This window comes from Chlorocebus sabaeus, chromosome 7, assembly GCF_047675955.1.
Source record: "Chlorocebus sabaeus isolate Y175 chromosome 7, mChlSab1.0.hap1, whole genome shotgun sequence".
Lineage (NCBI taxonomy): Eukaryota > Metazoa > Chordata > Mammalia > Primates > Cercopithecidae > Chlorocebus > Chlorocebus sabaeus.
The window spans coordinates 70,551,282-70,569,727 of NC_132910.1; the positions used below are offsets into that span (position 1 = coordinate 70,551,282).

At 40.7% G+C, this 18,446-nt stretch overlaps 1 protein-coding gene and 1 long non-coding RNA gene across 6 annotated transcripts in view; one reads left to right on the forward strand and one right to left on the reverse strand.

Annotated features, from left to right (window-relative positions):
- Positions 1 to 14,296, forward strand: part of LOC140712018 (uncharacterized) — a 50,433-nt gene extending 36,137 nt beyond the window's left edge. Inside the window, exons 2-3 of the long non-coding RNA XR_012093416.1 lie at positions 8,795 to 8,885; positions 13,932 to 14,296. This is a non-coding gene — a long non-coding RNA (uncharacterized lncRNA). The remainder of the gene's footprint in view (positions 1 to 8,794; positions 8,886 to 13,931) is intronic.
- Positions 8,764 to 18,446, reverse strand: part of PDE5A (phosphodiesterase 5A) — a 129,222-nt gene continuing 119,539 nt past the window's right edge. For 4 of the 5 annotated variants that reach the window (XM_073017600.1, XM_007999664.3, XM_007999668.3 and 1 more), the window contains 3 exons: positions 16,987 to 17,061; positions 15,546 to 15,629; positions 8,764 to 13,119 (listed from right to left, as the gene is read on the reverse strand). In XM_073017600.1, the coding sequence (XP_072873701.1) occupies positions 12,982 to 13,119; positions 15,546 to 15,629; positions 16,987 to 17,061 (297 nt within the window). In that variant the 3' untranslated portion in view covers positions 8,764 to 12,981. The remainder of the gene's footprint in view (positions 13,120 to 15,545; positions 15,630 to 16,986; positions 17,062 to 18,446) is intronic. The other variant, XM_007999666.3, reaches the window with a different exon arrangement.

The following is an 18,446-nucleotide window of genomic DNA, read 5'->3' on the forward strand; positions in this document are numbered from 1 at the left end:
CCAATGCCTATGTGGGTGTGGGTGCGTCCTCCCTTTTTGTTAACGAAGAACCTTCCTGCAGCCGTTGGGGTGGGTATAGGCACCACGTGTGCCTGGCAGCAGGGTGGGGCCTGTGGAGGCTTGGCTACTATATGTCCCGCTGCCACCTCCCCAGGGGAAGCAGACCCTGTGCCCTTAGTGCCCCTCATACCCAGTCCCTCACATTCGTCACTTGGCATCCCCCTGCTTGATTCTCCCAACTCAACCCCTGCCAGGTTTCTCCAGGCCCTGTGGACCCTGGGATGGGATCAAAGGAGGCAGCAACTGTGCTGCCTGCCTCTGCCTGAAGTCAGGGATCCCTGGCTGCTACTGGCATCTGGTGGGCAGGGTAGGTGGGGAGGTCAGGGGTCAGCTTTTCCACTCCCCAGCCTGCACTGGCTAAGTCACCATGTGTAACTGGCCTGGAAGCTGATCTGTGTCCTCCACAGTCCCTTGATGCATTGTATTGAAGCCAATCCTTGTGTGAATGACATGACCTGTTGTTACCGCCCAGATCAAACCAGAACCAAAGGACTGTTGTGCTTGGGCCCAGAGCCTGGGGCTGAGGCTGCCATGATCACCCTGTTCTCTTCCTTCGGGGGTCCCCAGGAAGCTCCCAGGACTGAATGATTCCCACAAAATACAGTGGCCAGGATGGGAGGGTGGGAGGTCAACTCCCCCCGCCCCTGCCACCACAACCAAGAGGCCCCCATGGAGGTTGACTCTAAGCTGTGGGTCCCTGTGGGATGCAGGCTCCCACAGATACTTCAGGGGATGAGCATGGGTCTTCCTGGCTGACAGGAGGCTGGTGGGCACTGGGTGTGTGGGGCCTGTGTAGGTGGGTTGGACAGCACTGGGCCTAGCCATGGAGCCAGGGAACCAGGGACTGGTGTGGCCAAAGTGGGCAGCAATATGTTGCCTGAACCAAAACTACAGTGCAACCAGCCCAGCTGGTAGGGAGAAGGAGGTCTGCCTAGCAGGACCATCCACCCCTGTCCTAGCCCCAAGCCCAGACTGCCTGCCTGTACTGGACATTGCCTGGTCCAGGAGGCCTGGGCATGATGGTCAAGTGGTGTGCCCTGGGTTCCAGGCCTTGGTGGTCCCTTGGGAGCTGAGCATCCTCTGGGCAGGAGGAGGGCCCACAATCCACTGTTTGCATCTGTCTCTGGGGGTGTGCCTCCACCCCAGCTTCTCAGCCCACACAGGGACGTGGCCAGGGCTCCTCACCTGCTCTGTGGCTCCAGCTGTGATCAGCTCACTGGGTGACTCTGACAGCTTCCTCCCCAAAGCTTGGGTCCTCCTCTGTGGGAATGGGGTGTCCCAGGCCCCTTACAGGCAGGAACCCACCCCCAGCTCCTCTGGTGGGCCCTCCTGGGCTTTCTTACCTACTGGCTCGTGAGACCCGGTTGGCCAAACTTGGTGACCTATTTTTATTTTGGCCTTTTTCTTAGTGTGTGTTTTCTGTAACTACTGCTGTGTAGAGCTTCTATATGAGTTTTAGGTAGAGAATCTTGCCCACCCAGATATCTGTCCCCCACCAGAGAGCCTCCACTTCGGACCCCCTGGCTGGTCCTGCCTGTGCTCCGCTTGATGTGAATGTTGAGTGTGATCGACCCACATGGCTGCTTGACCCTACATCTCCTTCCTTCTTGTTGCTGAGGCCAGTTCTGTTCTCTCTTTCCCCACCTGAACTGCACTTGAAGCCAAGACGAAGGATGAGAAGTGGTTGCTCAGAAGGACCCTCCTGCAGCGAATCCACTGTGAGGAGGCTGCGCTGGCCCAGCCTGTCACTTCCTTCTCTAAGCTCGTTCCGGAGGTTGGCAAGGAGCAGCCTGTCCCTGCCTGCTCCTGTGACCCGTGAATCAAGAGTGGATTTTACATTTCCAAATGGTTGAACAAATAAAAAAATAACACTTCATGACACTGAGAAGTTTCCCTGTCCATAAGTAAAGTTTGATGGGGGTGCAGTCATGCCCATCTCTTCACAGGCCACCTGCAGAAGGCTGCTGTCCTGCAGCCATGGCAGAGTTGCATCCTTGAGGCAAAGATCAGTTGGCAAAGCTTGAAATACTGACTCCTGGCTCTTTAGGGAAACAGTTTCCAGTCCCTGGTTTAAGGGCTGTGTGGCAGGACCCCAGGATCTTGGTCAGATTTTTCCTCACTCAGGGTCTGCTGTGGCCTTCGCTGGTTTGTCTGCAAAGTCTGCGTGCTATGGTGCCTCTCATGGGGGCATTGAGCTCTGCTGTGCTAGATTTCAGGGTGTCTGCCTCATGGTCATCTGTCTCACCAACAGAGACCCTGTGGCCAGATTCAAACTAGCAGGAACAGTTGGTCTTTGGCAGCAGGGATACCTTAGAGCTGAGCTGCCACCCACCCTGAGGTGGTCCCATGACACCCACTGTCTGGGTCAAGATTGGGGCAGGGCTGGTGTCCTGAACTGCCCTGCGATGTGGATCGTAATAGCCAATTACTCCCCAGTGCAATGTGTGTCCATTATTAGCAGTCTCTTTTGTTCAGGGTGTTAGGAACAATTTCACAGGTTGTGTGTACACAGCCTGCGATAGGAGAATGAATACCATCCTCTGCACCTCTGGATATTAGGAACCATATCACACAATGGGTGTATACTTTTTGTGAGATTTGGGGTAATGTCCTCCTGTGTTTCCCTGAATATTCGGAGAAATATCACAGGGCGGCTGTACACCCACTACTCTCTTGGCAGGAACATCATACTTTACCTACTGGAAATTAGGAGCAATATCACAGACTGGGTGTCAAACTACCGTCATATTGGAAGTGATATCATGCTCTCCCCCCCCAAGTTATGAGGAACAATATCACAGGGGGGTGTGTACCTTCTCAGGTAGTGGGAGTAGTATCATCATCTCTTCCTTTAGATGACAGAAACAATGTCACAGGGTGGGTGTACACCCGGTGTGTCTTTGGAAGCAATGTCATTCTCTCTTCTAGGTTTTATGATTCATACCACAGGCGGGGTGTACACCCCTTGTTATATTGGATGGAATCTCGTCCTCTTTCAACCTGTATCTTTAGAACAATATCCCATGGGACTGTCCATCCCTTCAATATTGGTACTAATACCATCTTCTCTTTTCCTGGTTAGAAGAAACTATCACAGAAGGGGTGTACACCCCTTGCAATATTGGTAGTAAGATCACTTCTCCCCTGTGGTTATTAAGGACAAAATCCCAGGGTAGCTGTATGGTTCCTACTTTATTGGGAGTAATATCATGCACTCACCCCATGGATATCAGGAACCATATCACTGAAGAGGTGTACACCCCCTTCAGTATTGTCAGCCATGTCATCTTCTTCCCGCCTGGATATTAGGAATGATACCGCAGGGTTGGGGTCGGTATACACCCACTGAGATATCGAAAGTAAAATCAGCCTCTTTCCCGCTGGATATTAGGAACTATATCACAGGTGTGTGTGCACCTTCTGGGATATTGAGAGTACTATCAGCCTCCACCCCGCTGCATATTAGGAACGATATATGGGGGGAAGGGTGGTTACACCCCCTGCGATATTGAGAGCAATATTCTTCTCTTTCCCTTGTACATGAGGAACTACATCACAGGGGTCTGTACACCTTCTGCGATATTGGGATTAATGTTATCCTCTCCCCCACTGAATGTCAAAAACAATATCACAGAAGGGTGTACAGCCCCTGCGATATGGCCAGTAATATCATCGTCTCTACCTTTGGATACTAGAAACAACATCACAGAGGGTGTGTACACTCCCCTGGGATATTGGGCATAACGTTATCCTCTCTTCCCCTGGACATTAGGAACGATATCCCTGGTGGTGGGAGGTGGAGTACATTAAGAACAATTTCACTGGGTGGGTGTACACCCCCTGCGATATTGGGTGTAGTATCATCCTCTCTTCCCTACGATATTAAGAACAGTATCACAGGAGGGGTGTACAGCCACAGTCCCTGCGTTATTGGGAGCAATAGTATCTTCTCCCCTTCTCGATATAAGGAACAATATCCCAGGGTGGGTGTACATCCCCTGCGATATTGGATGTAATGCCATCGTCTCCCAACGTGGATATTGGGCATAGTGTCACAGCGGGGCATACACCTTCTTCGATATTGGGAGTAATATCATCCTCTCCTTTCAGGATTGTAGGCAAAATATCGAAGGGGTTTTACAAGTCGTGCAGTATGGGCAGTAATATCATCCTCTCCCCACCTAAATGTTAGGAACTGTATCACAGGCGGCTGTATACTTCTTGCGATATTGGGAGTCATATCATCCTCTCCCATCATGGATATTAAGAACAATATTACAAAGGAAGTGTACACCCCCTGCGATATTGAGAGTAATATTATGCTCTCCCCTTCGGGATATTAGGAACAATATCGCAGGAGGTGTGTACAATCCCTGCGATATTGGGAGTAATATCATCCTCTCCCCCTGAATATAAGAAACAATATCACAGGAGAATGTACACCCCCTGTGATATTGGGAGTCATATCATTTTCTCTCCCTCTGGATACTCGGAACAATATCACAGTGGGTGTGTACACCCCCTGCGATATTGCCACTAGTATCATCGTCTCCCTCCCAGGATATAGGGAACAATATCACAAGGGGGTGTACACCCCCTGCAATATTGGGGGTAATATCTTCCTCTCCCCTGCTGGCTATTAGGAACAATATCACAGAAGGGGTGTACACCCCCTGCTTTATTGGGAGTGATATTGTCCTCTCCGTCCCTGGATATTAGGAACAATATTTCTAGGGAGTGTACACCTCCTGCAATATTGAGACTAATATCCTCTCACCCCCTGGATTTTAGGAACCATATCACAGGGGTGGTGTACACCCCCTGCGAAATCGGAAGAAATATCATCCTCTCCACCTTTGGATGTTAGGAACAGTATCACGGGGGAGGTCTACGCCCCCTGCGATATTGGGAGTCATATCATCCTCTCCTACCCAGGATATAAGGAACAAGATGACCGAAGGGATGTACACCCACTGCGATAGTTTCAATAATGTCATCCTCTACCCCCTGGCTACCAGGAATAACATCATAGAGGGGTGTACACTTTCTTCAATATTGGGAGTAATATCCTCTCCCCGCCGGATATCAGGAACAAGTCTATTAATTATTAATATTAATAAATATAATAAAAATTAATAGTAATCATCGATATTAATAATCACAATAAAGATAGTAAAAAATACTGGTTAACAATGTTAACGATTAGTATTAATAATGAACAGTAATATCACTATTAATAATAAAATAATGATATCAGTAATTAATGTTAAATCAATACTAAGTGATGTTGGTAATAAAATAATATTAAGAACGAATATTGTTAAATGACATTAATATTTTAAGCGTGCATAATATATTTAAAATAATTATCCATAATTAATATTAGTATCCTATTAATAGTATTGATAATTATTAAAATCAATCATTGATGTTTAATAATTAATCATATTATTACTCCTAATACCGCAGGGGGTATACAGCTACCTGTGATGTTGTTCCTAATATCCAGGGACAGAGAGCATGATTTTAGTTTTAATATCGCAGTAGGGGTACACTCACGCTGTGACGCTGAACCTAATATCTAGGAGGGTAGAGTATGACATGACTCCCAACATAGCAATGAATGGACAGCCACGCGGTGCTATTGCTCCTAATATTCACGGAAGAAGCGTATGATATTACTCCCAATATCGCAGGGAGGATACAGCTCTTCTGTGATATTGTTCCCAGTATCTGGAGGGGGAGAGGATGATAATAATTCCAGTATAGCAGGCTGTGTTCACCCGCCCTGTGATATTGTTATTAATATCCTGGAAGGGAGAGGATGATATTACTCCCCGTAGAGCAGGAGGCATACACCCAGCCTGGGATATTGTTCCTAATATCCGTGGAGGGGAGAGGCTGATATTACTCCCAATATGGCAGGGGGTGTACATCCACCCTGTGATATTCTTCTTAATATTCCAAGGCCGAGAGGTTGATATTACTCCCAGTATTGCAGACACTGTACACCCCCGTGTGATACTCTTCCTGATATCCGGAAGGGGAGAAGATTAATCCCCATATCGCAAGAGGTGAACACCCGCTCTGTGATATTTTTCCTAATATGCAGGGGGAGAGAGGATAATATTATTCCCAATATTGCAGAAGATGTACACGCCCCCCCGTGATATTGTCCTTAATATTCCAAGGCACAGAAGACGATGTTACTCCCAATATCACAGAAAGTGTACACCCCCCAGTAATGTTGTTCCCATGATACAGGAGGGAAGAGGATGATATTACTTTCAATATCGCAGGGGGTGTACACGCCCCCGGTCATACTGTTCCTAATTTCCACCTGGGAGAGGATGATATTACTCCCGACATCGCAGGGGTTATAAACACTCCTATATTGTTCCTAATATCCAGGCGGGGAGAGGATGATATTCCTCCCTATATTGCAGAGGGTGTACACCCGTCTTTGATACTGTTCGTAATGCCTAGAGGGGGAGATGATATTACTCACAAAATCGTAAACACGCTGTGTGTCCACTGTGGATCTTAATATCCAGGGAGGGATATTACTCCCCAAGTCGCGGGGAGTGTCCACCCCGCCTGTCACATTGTTTCTTATACCCAGGGAGGAGAGGATGATATCGCTACCAATATCGAAGAAGTGTACACGCCCCCTGTGATACGGTTCCTAATATCCACGTTGGGAGAGAATGATATTACTCTCAATATCACAGGGGTTGTCTATCCCGCCTGTGATATTGTTCCTATTATCCAGAAAAAGAGAGAATGATACTACTCCCAATAGTGCAGGGGTTGTCCACCCCCGCCATGTGATATTGTTCTCAAGAGCTAAAGGAAGAAAAGACAATATTATTCTTTGTACTGCAGGGAGTGTACACCAAACTGTGATATTGTGAGGCACCCCCCGCGATGTGGGGAGTAATATCCACCCCCTCTCCCCCTCTGGCTATTACGATCCACATCGCAGGGGGGTGAGACACCCCCCGCGATATGGGGAGTAATAGCCACCCCCTCTTCCCCGCTGGCTATTACGATCCATGGTGGACTCAGCCTGTTTACGATAGTATAGTATCATCTGCCCCTCTGGAAATTATGAACTCTTTCACAGACGGGTGTACACCTGTATTGGGAGTAATATCATCCTCTTCCTCCCTGAATATTAAGAATAGTATCCCAGGAGTGTTTCTACTCCCTGCGATATTGGGTGTCATATCCTCCTCTCCCACGTGGAAATTAGAAACATTGGAGGCGTGTACGCCTTCTGTGATATTTAAAGTAATATCATCCCCTTCCCTCCAGGATTATGGGAACAATATCCCTGGGGGGTGTACACTTTCTGCCATATATGTAGTAATATACCCTCCGCCTTGGAACATTATGAAGGACTATCTCACACGGGGGTGTACAACCCTTGCTGCGGTATTGGGAATGTGATTATCCTCTTTCGCCCCTGCATATTTGGAAAAATGTCAGAGTGAGTGTACCCCTCCTGTGATATGGGGATGAATATCCTCCTCTTCCTTTCTGGATATTAGAAAGAATATCACACAGGGGTTTGCACTTTCTTCGATATCTGGAGTCATGCCATCCTCTCCTGTTTTGAATGGCAAGAACAATACCTTGGGGGGATGTACACCCCTTGCCATATTGGGAGTAATACTACACTCTCCCCCCCTTGATATTAGGAACAAAATCCCAGCGTGGGTGTACAGCTCCCACTGTATGGAAAGTCATACCGTCCTCCCCCTTCCTGGATTTTAGGAACAATATCACAGGGTCGGTGTACACAGCCTGCGATTTTTTGGCCACTAAAAATCTTTAAAAAAAAAAGTTTTATTAGTTCTTTATGGTCAGGAAGGAAGATTACTTCTTTAAATATAACTAAAGCTCTGGCACTCTCTAGTGGTTAGAGAATCTAAAATATTGTTCTACATGAGCTTATACTTTACTTCTTCCTTTAGTTTTATGAATTAGACATAACCTAGGTACACTGCCCCACATGAAGAAGGCTTGTCTAGTGGCAAAATAATGAAATCAGAAATTCTGCGTTTACTGATGCTTTCACACCTCTAGACTAGAAGCACTGAGATACAATGGTGTTGGATTCTGTGAAGGCATTTTCTTAGCTATTACCAGATGAACTAAATTAAGAAATGTTAACTGTAAAAACTCAGACAAACCAAACCTGCTGAGTGAGGGAATTCCTGTCTCTAATGCTTCCAGATAGCCCATTTGACTTATAAGAGTAGATTTGAGACCTTTATAAATTTAAATTCAAAAAGAGAACTAAGGAATAGACCCTTGATTTGCAACTAGACAGATCTGGGCTCAAATCCAGCTCATGCCATTTGGTCAAGTATTCAGCTCCAAGCCTCAGCTCCTCATGTAGCATCAGGCTGGTAATAATCACCCTCCAAAGAGTCATTATTGACTTGAAGTGAGAAGGAGATGGAAAACATAGCCCCCAAACTGGCAGCAAAGAGTATTAATAAAAGGAAGACTATTATTGAGAAGAGTCTAGGCTAAGGAAAGGATTACTTTTCTTCAGCTAATAGTATCACAGGTTAGCTTGATTAAAGTCTCTCAAACTATTGGGCCCATTCTCCCTGCCTAAAATCCAAACTCCCCTATTAATTCCCCACACTTAAAATTCAGAGTCCCCTAATAATCACACAGTATTCATACTGACTTGTTCACTCTTTTTATTTTTACAAAGCATGGCAAAATGAGGAAACCACTGACAGGTGAAGAATCTGCACAACGGAAAACCACCTTGACCATCTCATGACTTTATACAAGAATCGGAGGTAAGTTGTTCCTTTAAAGTGATTTTGTCATAAAAGAGTCATCTGAAATGACTCTCATGATGGAGGAAAGGAAAGAAATGAAATCAACATTCATGGTTATTTAAAATGACTTAAAAGCTAAGCATAATATACATAGTAACTCCTTTTCCGAGTATAAAAATAGTGCCAGAAACTATATTTGTTCAAATATATTGAAAAGGTATAAGAATACAAATAGATATTAACAGTGGCTAGTGATGCCTCATAAGGTTTTCTTTTCTTAAACTGTAATATAAATTTATATGTTCAACTATTTACATTGCTTTCAACAACATTCATTAAGATATGTTTACACAGGCTTTTAGTAAGTATATGGAATGGTACAGTGAGCTTTAATACTTTCTTCTTTGCTCTCTGTAGTAGAGCAGAAGGGGTCCAAAACCATGCACAATTTAACAGTCCTGAAGAACTGTGTAATCTTTAGCTGGCTAGCATATGGAAAAAATAAACTATATACAAGAATACAAAACTCCTAAAGTGTTCTTCAACTATCAACAGGTTAACTAATTCATACTTGCAAGAAGACAGGATGTTTGTTCACTGGTAGATTCTTAGTAAGTTTCAGGTAAAGAAGGTACATAAAACATATGTTATTGATGAAAATGGAAGTGATGCAGTACACCCCATGTTCTCAGGTTAAATCGGCAGTATCAGAAACTAAGTCTCTTCTCCAGCACCTCCTTCAGGGACAGTGAGCTCCTTGAGGTCACTGCTCTGTCTCCACAGCTGAGCACAGTACCTAACATGTGGCAGGACTCAATAAAAGGCGGGTCAGTGTATTTCTGACACAAAACAATTAAATTGTGCCACCTTATTTTGACTATAGTTATTCATAAGAGAGGATAATGATGACTTTTTTATCCTCTCATTTTAAATCAATCTTGTAAACAAAAGACAATTGCCTGTGATAGCCTGTTAAGTTTTAGGAGTACAATCTGGTGAAAAACACAGGAAAAAAACTGTAAATCAAATTGGAACAGGTCTAGTATTTGTTTGCTATGCTGAAAATAAAGGCACTTCACTGCTAGGCAAGAATATATCTGTGACTGAACAGTTTTCTCCAAGAATCCAATATTTCCAGTATATTTTCATATACTTTCTTATCTCTAATACTCCTATTAAATGAAACTATTCTTCAAAATTAAGAGACAGTGATGACAACATCATCATCCTGGGTTTGTACCTTGAAGCAATGTACTCAGTGAGCTCTAAATCTCACATTCACTAGTGATCTGCAAGTGAAGCTGAATAAATATATTCTCTTTGTTCAGTCTTGGAAACTCAACATTAGAAATGACACATGGGAATAGATCACCTTCTCTCTACACTAATATCCCATTTCTGACAGTGGTCGCCACCGCCCATTGGGCTTATAAAGTAGCTGCCTTCTGTGACATTTTGCTTGAAGACAAAGGCTTTGCCCAAACATAACTCCTTTAAAAAAAGCATAACTTGTTTAGGCACACAGAGGTTAAGTGACTTACATAAATCCTCCCAGGATTGTGATTGGCACAGTCTAATCTACTGAAAAACATAAGGCCAGGCAATTACATAGATATCTTTTAACAAGTTAGTAAAATAGTGGGGTCTTTTCTGGCTAAAAATTGAAATTAAATGGTATCATGTTACTCCCTTATAACTAAACAAACAAAAAATCTAGAACAAGTACTTCTTGCTAGTTATGGGTAATGTAAATATAGAGTAAGGTGAAGGAGGACTATATGTATATTTTTCCAACTTGAGAAGATACTGGAAAGGAAATTAAAAATTATTTGAACCAATTAACCAGCCCTAAAGAAGTATTCTTCGTTGTATGAACTGAAATATCCAACAATAAAATAAAATAGGCATTGCCCAGCTTCTTTTAATGTCTAAACTCGTAAAGTAAAATAAACATTATTCAAAGGCAGACCAAACCATTTCTAATCTAAATATATCTTCTTGCTTATTAAAATGACACACATACAAAGCCTCTAAACACGATCTACTATGTCTTTAAAAAATTTCTCAGTGACACATACTACAGGGGACCAAACAAACTACTAAAGTATAAGTACATATTTTAGCATAACTGCTAAATCACAATGTAATAAAAAGGTTTATTAAAGATTGCTATTCTTTAAGCAATTTTTCTATACTAAGGATTTATGTATGCATGCATAAGTATACACCTGTATGTAGATATAGCTATTATTTTAGTGATAGTCTGTGTATTTTACATACCAGTGCCACCAAGGGGCAACTTTACAAATTTTATGTGTATGGCAAAAAAATAAAATATCCTGAAAATACAAGTATACAATACATATAGCATTAAACAGTTGGTAACTTCCTAGATTAACCTTTACCAAATACAAAATAACGGCAATACAATGGGGTTTGCTTCTATTTTTTGTGTTTTTTTTTAACCAGAATGATAAAAATAAAACCGCATTATGTCAAGATATATATACACACTCAGAATTTTAAAAACTTAAGGAATATATTGAATTTTAGGCAAAATTTAGGGGAATTGGGACACAGATGGAAAACACATTTTGGCGAAAGGTCCTTGAGAATGCTGCATTACCATGTCCTTAAGAAATTTTCTATCCAAATTAATGATAGAAACTCAGAACAAATATCTTTTCTTGTGGGTTGCAGGTAGAAATTAACAAATCAAGCAAATCTCTCTTTTCTACTCTGCCCAAATCCAAACATTCCTGCATATTTGAAATAAATTTTCCCTTCCTAGACCAGTTGCTTAATTCGTTATCTATTTCTCCAATATTGAATAAATGTGTATTTAGGGGCACACATGTAGAATATTAATCTACTTAAATGGGCGCAAATTCTAAGAAAATGTTAACTATACTAAATGTTATGGGAAGAAAATACCATTGAATATGAATTAAGGGCCAGTGTTTAGCATTCACATCCAGAATTCTCTGGATCTCAGTTGACTTGTCCTGTACATCAAAATATGGCAATTTTTCACTCACAATACTGCTAAATGTTATTCAGGCATAAAGTTTCTTACCCACTGTTCCTCAAATTCATTTTTGACCCTAGTATTGGCAATAGCCCTTTGTTATTTATATAATTAAAACTTTTCTTTAAATTTCAATTGACAGGAAAAAGAGTCATTTTGTACTCTCTTATCTATAGTCACGTCTCACTTCAGGTCAATGCTCCAATTGTCACTTTTATTTTGAAAAGAAAGCCCAGAAGGGGAAAAAAAAAAAAAAACTCTCGGATCTTCTAACAGAACATTTTCTTCACTGACAGACATCCAAGGCCATTCCATTTCTAGATCACACTTATCCCTCAATCAAGTCAGTGACTGGATCATCTCCTAAGGTTTCACCTGCTTTGCATCAAGTAGGTGAGATCAAAGTGATTTTATGGGTAGCCTTTAGAAAAATGTACTGCACCGAAATGACAAAGTTCTCTCTGGTCTGTTCTCTCACAAAACAGCAAGTCAATTAAATAATGTTTTCTTTACAATACAGTTTCATAGTACTTTCCATTTGTTTCAGCGTGCCTTAACTTTTTAAAAAAGACATTGTTGACAAATACAATTATTCCTCCTTAAAATCCACTCAGCCACCATTTTTCACTATCCTGTAAAGCCTTTAAATGTCACAGAATGTATGTTAATTTGCTCCTAACCTACTTTTGAAAAAGGAAAGATTCCAAACAGTCTTGAAAAAATGGTAATTCAGAAAACACAAAACCCAATTATTTAAAATAGTCCCCAAGCAAAAAAACCTCAGTGCAAGAATACTGCTTACACTTCGCAGTACACGAAATATCACAATCAATGCTTTTATCAATGTGCTAACAGTGGATGTTGTTGATCCTTTCAGTTCAGTAGCATAAAACAAATATACAAAAAATATGTAATAGTCCTCTAAAAACATTCATGCTATACTCTCAAAAGTTGTGCAAAAATAAAAATACAGCAGTGGCAAAGTATATACCAAATACAGACACTATACAGACAGTGTGTAAGAAACTAGGCATATTGCAGAACACACCGTCTCTGTAAACTTCAACTCTGCATGAAATAGGCCACTCAGTTCCGCTTGGCCTGGCCGCTTTCCCCATTAATCAGCATCTTCTCCTGCTGTTCTGCAAGGGCCTGCCATTTCTGCCTGTTCTTTCTGCAGCCATCTAGCAAAGGGAAACAATCCTCTGACACGTGGGTCAGTGCCTAAAGAAAAAAAAGAAAGCAAACAGCTAGAGGGAAGCCAGGAAATAAGCCCTCTCCCACAGGCCTGTTACAAAGGGCCACTCATTTCATGAGCAGACTCACTGCTGAAATTTTCACAAGCTGTGTGAGCACATGCACAGATCATTTACACATGATTCTTCTAAAACACTACAGATAAGGAGTACATGCTGAGAGACAGAGCAAACACACATTCCAAAACAACATTACTGTGCTAGGGAGGCAGATCTGTGTGGAATCCACTTTTAGGGGAAAAAAGCCATTTTCTTTCTATGTAGTACAGTTGGCTCTCCCTAAGTGTGACTGCATCAGGAGGTGCTTAGTTTTTGTGTTTTTCTAGGGAATGGTTTCATACAATGTACTTAAATAGGCTTTTATCCAGGATTATATTATAATAAAGATTCATAATTCGGTATGGCATTAATATGTACCAATTATAGTGCCATAAATATTTAGCCACAAGAATGTTCATTTCAGATTTCTTCCTAATAGTGAAACACTTAAAATTACAAATACTCAACAATAGGTTGTCACTGGAAAATCCTCCACAGAATAATAAAAAAAAAGAACCCCCACAGAAACACATTTGATACATAAAATATGAATATAATGACATTATGGATTGCAAAAGGCAATTACTGAATTATTGTTAAATGAAAAGTATATGAAAATGTCATAAAGCACATACATTGATATGTTATCTGTAGTTTTCTCTGGGTAGTGGATTGTAACTGGTTTTATTTTCCTTTTTGCTTCTCAGTAATTCTGATTTTTCTTTTTCTTCTTTTTTTTAGGACAGGTTTCCACTCCCATTGCCCAGGCTGGAGTGCAGTGGTGTGGATCTCAGCTCACTGCAACCCCGTCCTCCCCTACTCAAGCAATTCTCCTGCCTCAGTCTTCTAAGTGGCTGGGACTACAAGCGCATGCCACCACACCTGGCTAATTTTTCTATATTTTGTAGGGATGGGGTTTCACCATGTTGGCCAGGCTGGCCTCGAACTCCTGAGCTCAAGTGATCCACCTGCCTTGGCCTCCCAAAGTAGTGCTGGGATTAGAGGTCTAAGCCACCATGCCCGACCTCTGATTTTTCTATAGTGAGAACATAACTATTTCTGTAATAATGTTAAAAATACATGTCAGTATCACATAGAATTTTCAACAGCAGATTCAAATAAAATGAATACTTGTATACATACATACATACATATGTACATATATATAGTAGAAGGATAACATCTATAATAGGTGATGTGATTACTATGTTGACTGTATTTACAGGGATAGAGAAAAATCAAAAGAGCCATTAGTATTTTTAATGGAGAAACTCTTAATCCAATCAATAAGGAAAGCATGTGTTATGGAAAGAATGAGATGTCCAAGCGTTTGAAACAATGTTCTGAACACGCTTCATACTTCTGAGGAAGAACTTTGAACAAAGGAGTAAACAAGTAGAATGCTGAGAAAAATGGGGAGATGACAGTGGCACATGACACCTGTTTTTTTTTCCCATGGTTCTTTTGGTATCTTTCCTTCCTTTCCCTGTCAGCCACAGTTCTTTAGTAAATTCTTTTGATGGCGAGATCGCTGGAGTAGGAGTGAGAACTGGACTGTAGATGCACCTCTCCCACTAACCACCTGTTTGGGACAAATAATCTATCTCATTGGCAGATGAACTTTACAAGTTCAATAACTACATCTGAAACATCTGGATTAGAAAATTTCTAGGTGTTTTTTTTTCTTTTCTGGTTTTGACATTCTATGATAACTGCATGACAAATGTTATTTTTCCAAATAATTAAAACTTACAATAGTTCTCTGTTTAAACTTTCAAAGACAAAGACAACCTCTTCTTTCTGCATCTGAGTCATAAACATCTAAACTAATAAATGAGATGTTTTAGGGAGAATCCATTTGCCTACAATAACCACCCCCCCCATCCAAAAGCCAAACCAGCAGATACGTGGAAATGGGAACCTGCAATATTCTACCCACCTCCTTTTAACCCTCAGAAAATTTTTATAACTAGAGTAAAGCCACATTATGACAATGAGAAAAAGTTGGATTACTTTTCTTTATTTAGGCTAAAATTTAGACTTAAAAAAAGAATATGCTAATGCATAGTATATACAGTATTGTTCCTTGAGGGTAATACTGGCACATAATTCTTCTTAGCATCCCCAAATCAATTTGTTGGAGATTAGCACATAGTAGGCACTCAATAGATATTAGTATGTGTTCCTTGTTCAGTACAAACATGTTCATCAGTAAAAGAAACCATACTAGTAATAATTTTATTTCTTGATTTAGAAGCAAAAAATAGGCACCTAATATTAATCTCTTCAATTTACTTTAGGTTCTAATTCATAACAGTCCAAGTTTAGCAAGTCTAGTAGTTTTCATATAAATACCTCATACAGTTGCAAGCAGATGGCGTCTATGAACCCAACTTGCATACTTGGGATTTTGTTTTTCTTCTCCCTGTTCATTAGATCCTGAAAATACAAATACAGACCAAACACACAGATGTGCATTTATTTATTTAGTTAGTTATTACTTTATTATTTTTGGGGATGGAGTCTCACTCTGTTGTCCAGGCTGGAGTACAGTGGTGCCATCTCAGCTCACTGCAACCTCCACCTCCCGAGTTTAAGCTATTCTCCTGCCTCAGCCTCCCGAGTAGCTGGGATTACAGGTGTGTAGCACCAAGCCTGACTAATTTTTTATTTTTAGTAGAGATGGGGTTTCACCATGTTGGCTAGGCTGGTCTAGAACTCCTGACCTCAAGTGATCTGACTGCTTTGGCCTCCCAAAGCGCTGGCATCACAGGCATGAGCCACTGTGTAGCATTTATTTAAAGAACACAATGAAAGCTGGCTCTAGAAAGGTGAATCAGTGGGTTAGCCTAGGAAGATCAGATAGCAATTAATCCAAAAAAAAAAAAAAAAAAAAAAAAAAGAAAAGAAAACAGGAAAACTCTCTTATGTTTCATTTCAAGAAAATTCATTCCAAAAAACAGAAGTGGGTTGAGAGGAATTTTTACTTGTATTTGAGATCCATACTCTATGTAAAAAGGCAGTATGTATCAAAGACCTTTAAATACTGTTTGCCCTTCAACATGACAACTGGGAATTTATGCTAACAAGATAATGAAGAATGAGGTTTAGTGGTTTATCAGTTCCCTTGGTGTAATGTTTGCAGCGTTCACTATTACAAACAGCACTGTGATAAACATCTATTATAGATGAAACACTGCTGTGAACACATTTCTGAGGAGAACTTTGAACAAAGGAGTAAACAAGTAGAATACTGAGAAAACTGGGGAAACAGTGGTGGTGGCATGACATCTGGTCTTTTTTCCTCCATGTTTCCTTTGGTATCTCTCCTTCCTTTCCCTGTCAGCCACAGCTTCTTTATTACATTCTTTTGATGGCAGGAACCAAGGAGTAGGAGTGAAACATCTATGATGGATGTTTATCACAGTACTGTTTGTAATAGTGAACATTGCAAACATTACACCAAGGAAAGTAGGTAAATTATGGTTACATCTATTTCATGTAATGATAGTACATAAGAATATCTGTTAAAATGAAAAGTGGTTTGTAATACTTAAGCAGAAAAAACAAATTACAAAAAAACAGTGATACAATATCCCCCCAAGTGTCTTTTTTATGCCTTTTATTGGTTTTGCTTTCTGTAATGAATATGTATAATTCTTCCAATGAGAAAAAAGTTTTAACAAATAAAATCAGAAATTGTGGTCCTAAGGAAAGATGCCATAGGACCATAAAAAGGAGTCTACAACTTTAAAACAATGCATTTGAATTCCTACCAACAAGGTTTCATACTTACAGTGGGTTCTATGTTGAGTTCTTTTCTCTCTCTGTCTCCTTGATCAAAAAATTCACTTGCTACAAGTTCTGCTATCTGAAATAAATAACAGACTCAGTTTTGACAATGAAAAGCATATCATTCTTTAAAACAGACTGTGAATGGAGGCCCTCTTAGGAGCTATATATCTCCATTTTATAGCAAAGAAGCAGCAGCTTGATACCTGAAGACAAGTAGTCCACATCCAAAGCATGCTCTCTTGACCATTCCATTGTACTCTTTTTCACTTAGGTACATCTCTCTCTCTTTGGTAGCTTCCAACATTTTTCCCTTTTAATTTTATTTAAAAACATTTTCTCCCTTCATTTATTTCCCCCCCATAAAACGGTATGTACAAGGGTTTGATTCAGGAGAAAGAAAGGATATAAGAAGACACATTCTTCCCTCTTCTATTCTCTTCCTTGGTTAGAAACAGGCATATAGTCCTGTTTATTATGTGGCAGGAAGGTAAGTAAAGATCACCTAAGTGCTTATGGTGTGTTGGCTTTGGCACATGGAGAATGAGTTTTTGATCTTGTTTTCTCGGCATGTCTGTTTCATGAGATGAGCCTGTAGGAAGAGTTACTAGGCTACCTGACTACGCAGCCCAGAGCCTTGACCAACAGCAGGCTGTCAACAATCCTAAATAGTACATTAAGGACTCAAAATGAAATCTTGAAAAAAAAACAAAAAACAATATATATGTCACTGCATGGACATCCATCACTTTTCTGAGCCCATATTGCCTCTGCAAAACATTAGAGCAGTTACTTAGTTAGAGGGAAGGATTTTTTTCTAGCCTCCTGGTAACAGACTCCATTCAGAACCTTCTCGACATCTTATATCAATAATTCCTATATCTACAAGCCCCAGAAATCTCTATGTTCTACTTGTTAATGTCTATTTAGAGCTGAGGCATAGCCTAGAAGGCTAACCATAAGACAAGTAATTTTGCTGCTTCTAATTTTCAAAGTCATTAAAGGGATGACCTTAAGAAACAAGCCAGAAGTATAAGTTATATCCCAAATCAAAAAATCTGAAATCTAAAATGCTGTTCCAATGAGCATTTCCTGTAAGTGTCATGTCAGTACTCAAAATGCTTTGAATTTTGGGGCATTTTGGGTTTTTGAATTAGGTATGCTCAACCTATCATACTGAAATGAAAACTTATCAACAGCGATGTTTTTGCTGTATTAATGTAGATGCTCTCTTTCTTAATATATCTTACAAATATTATGTGCAAATGCATCTTCTAAAAAGAAAAGCCTTTGTAAGTCCAAATACCGGTTTTTAATACTACTTAAAAATTCCAAAAAAAATTTCCATACTTACTTCAGAAGCTACCTTTAAGAGTAAAAACTTAAAAATATATATTTTATTTTAAATTTAGGGGGTATATGTGCATGTCTGGTATATATGTATATTGTGTATTGGTGGGGACT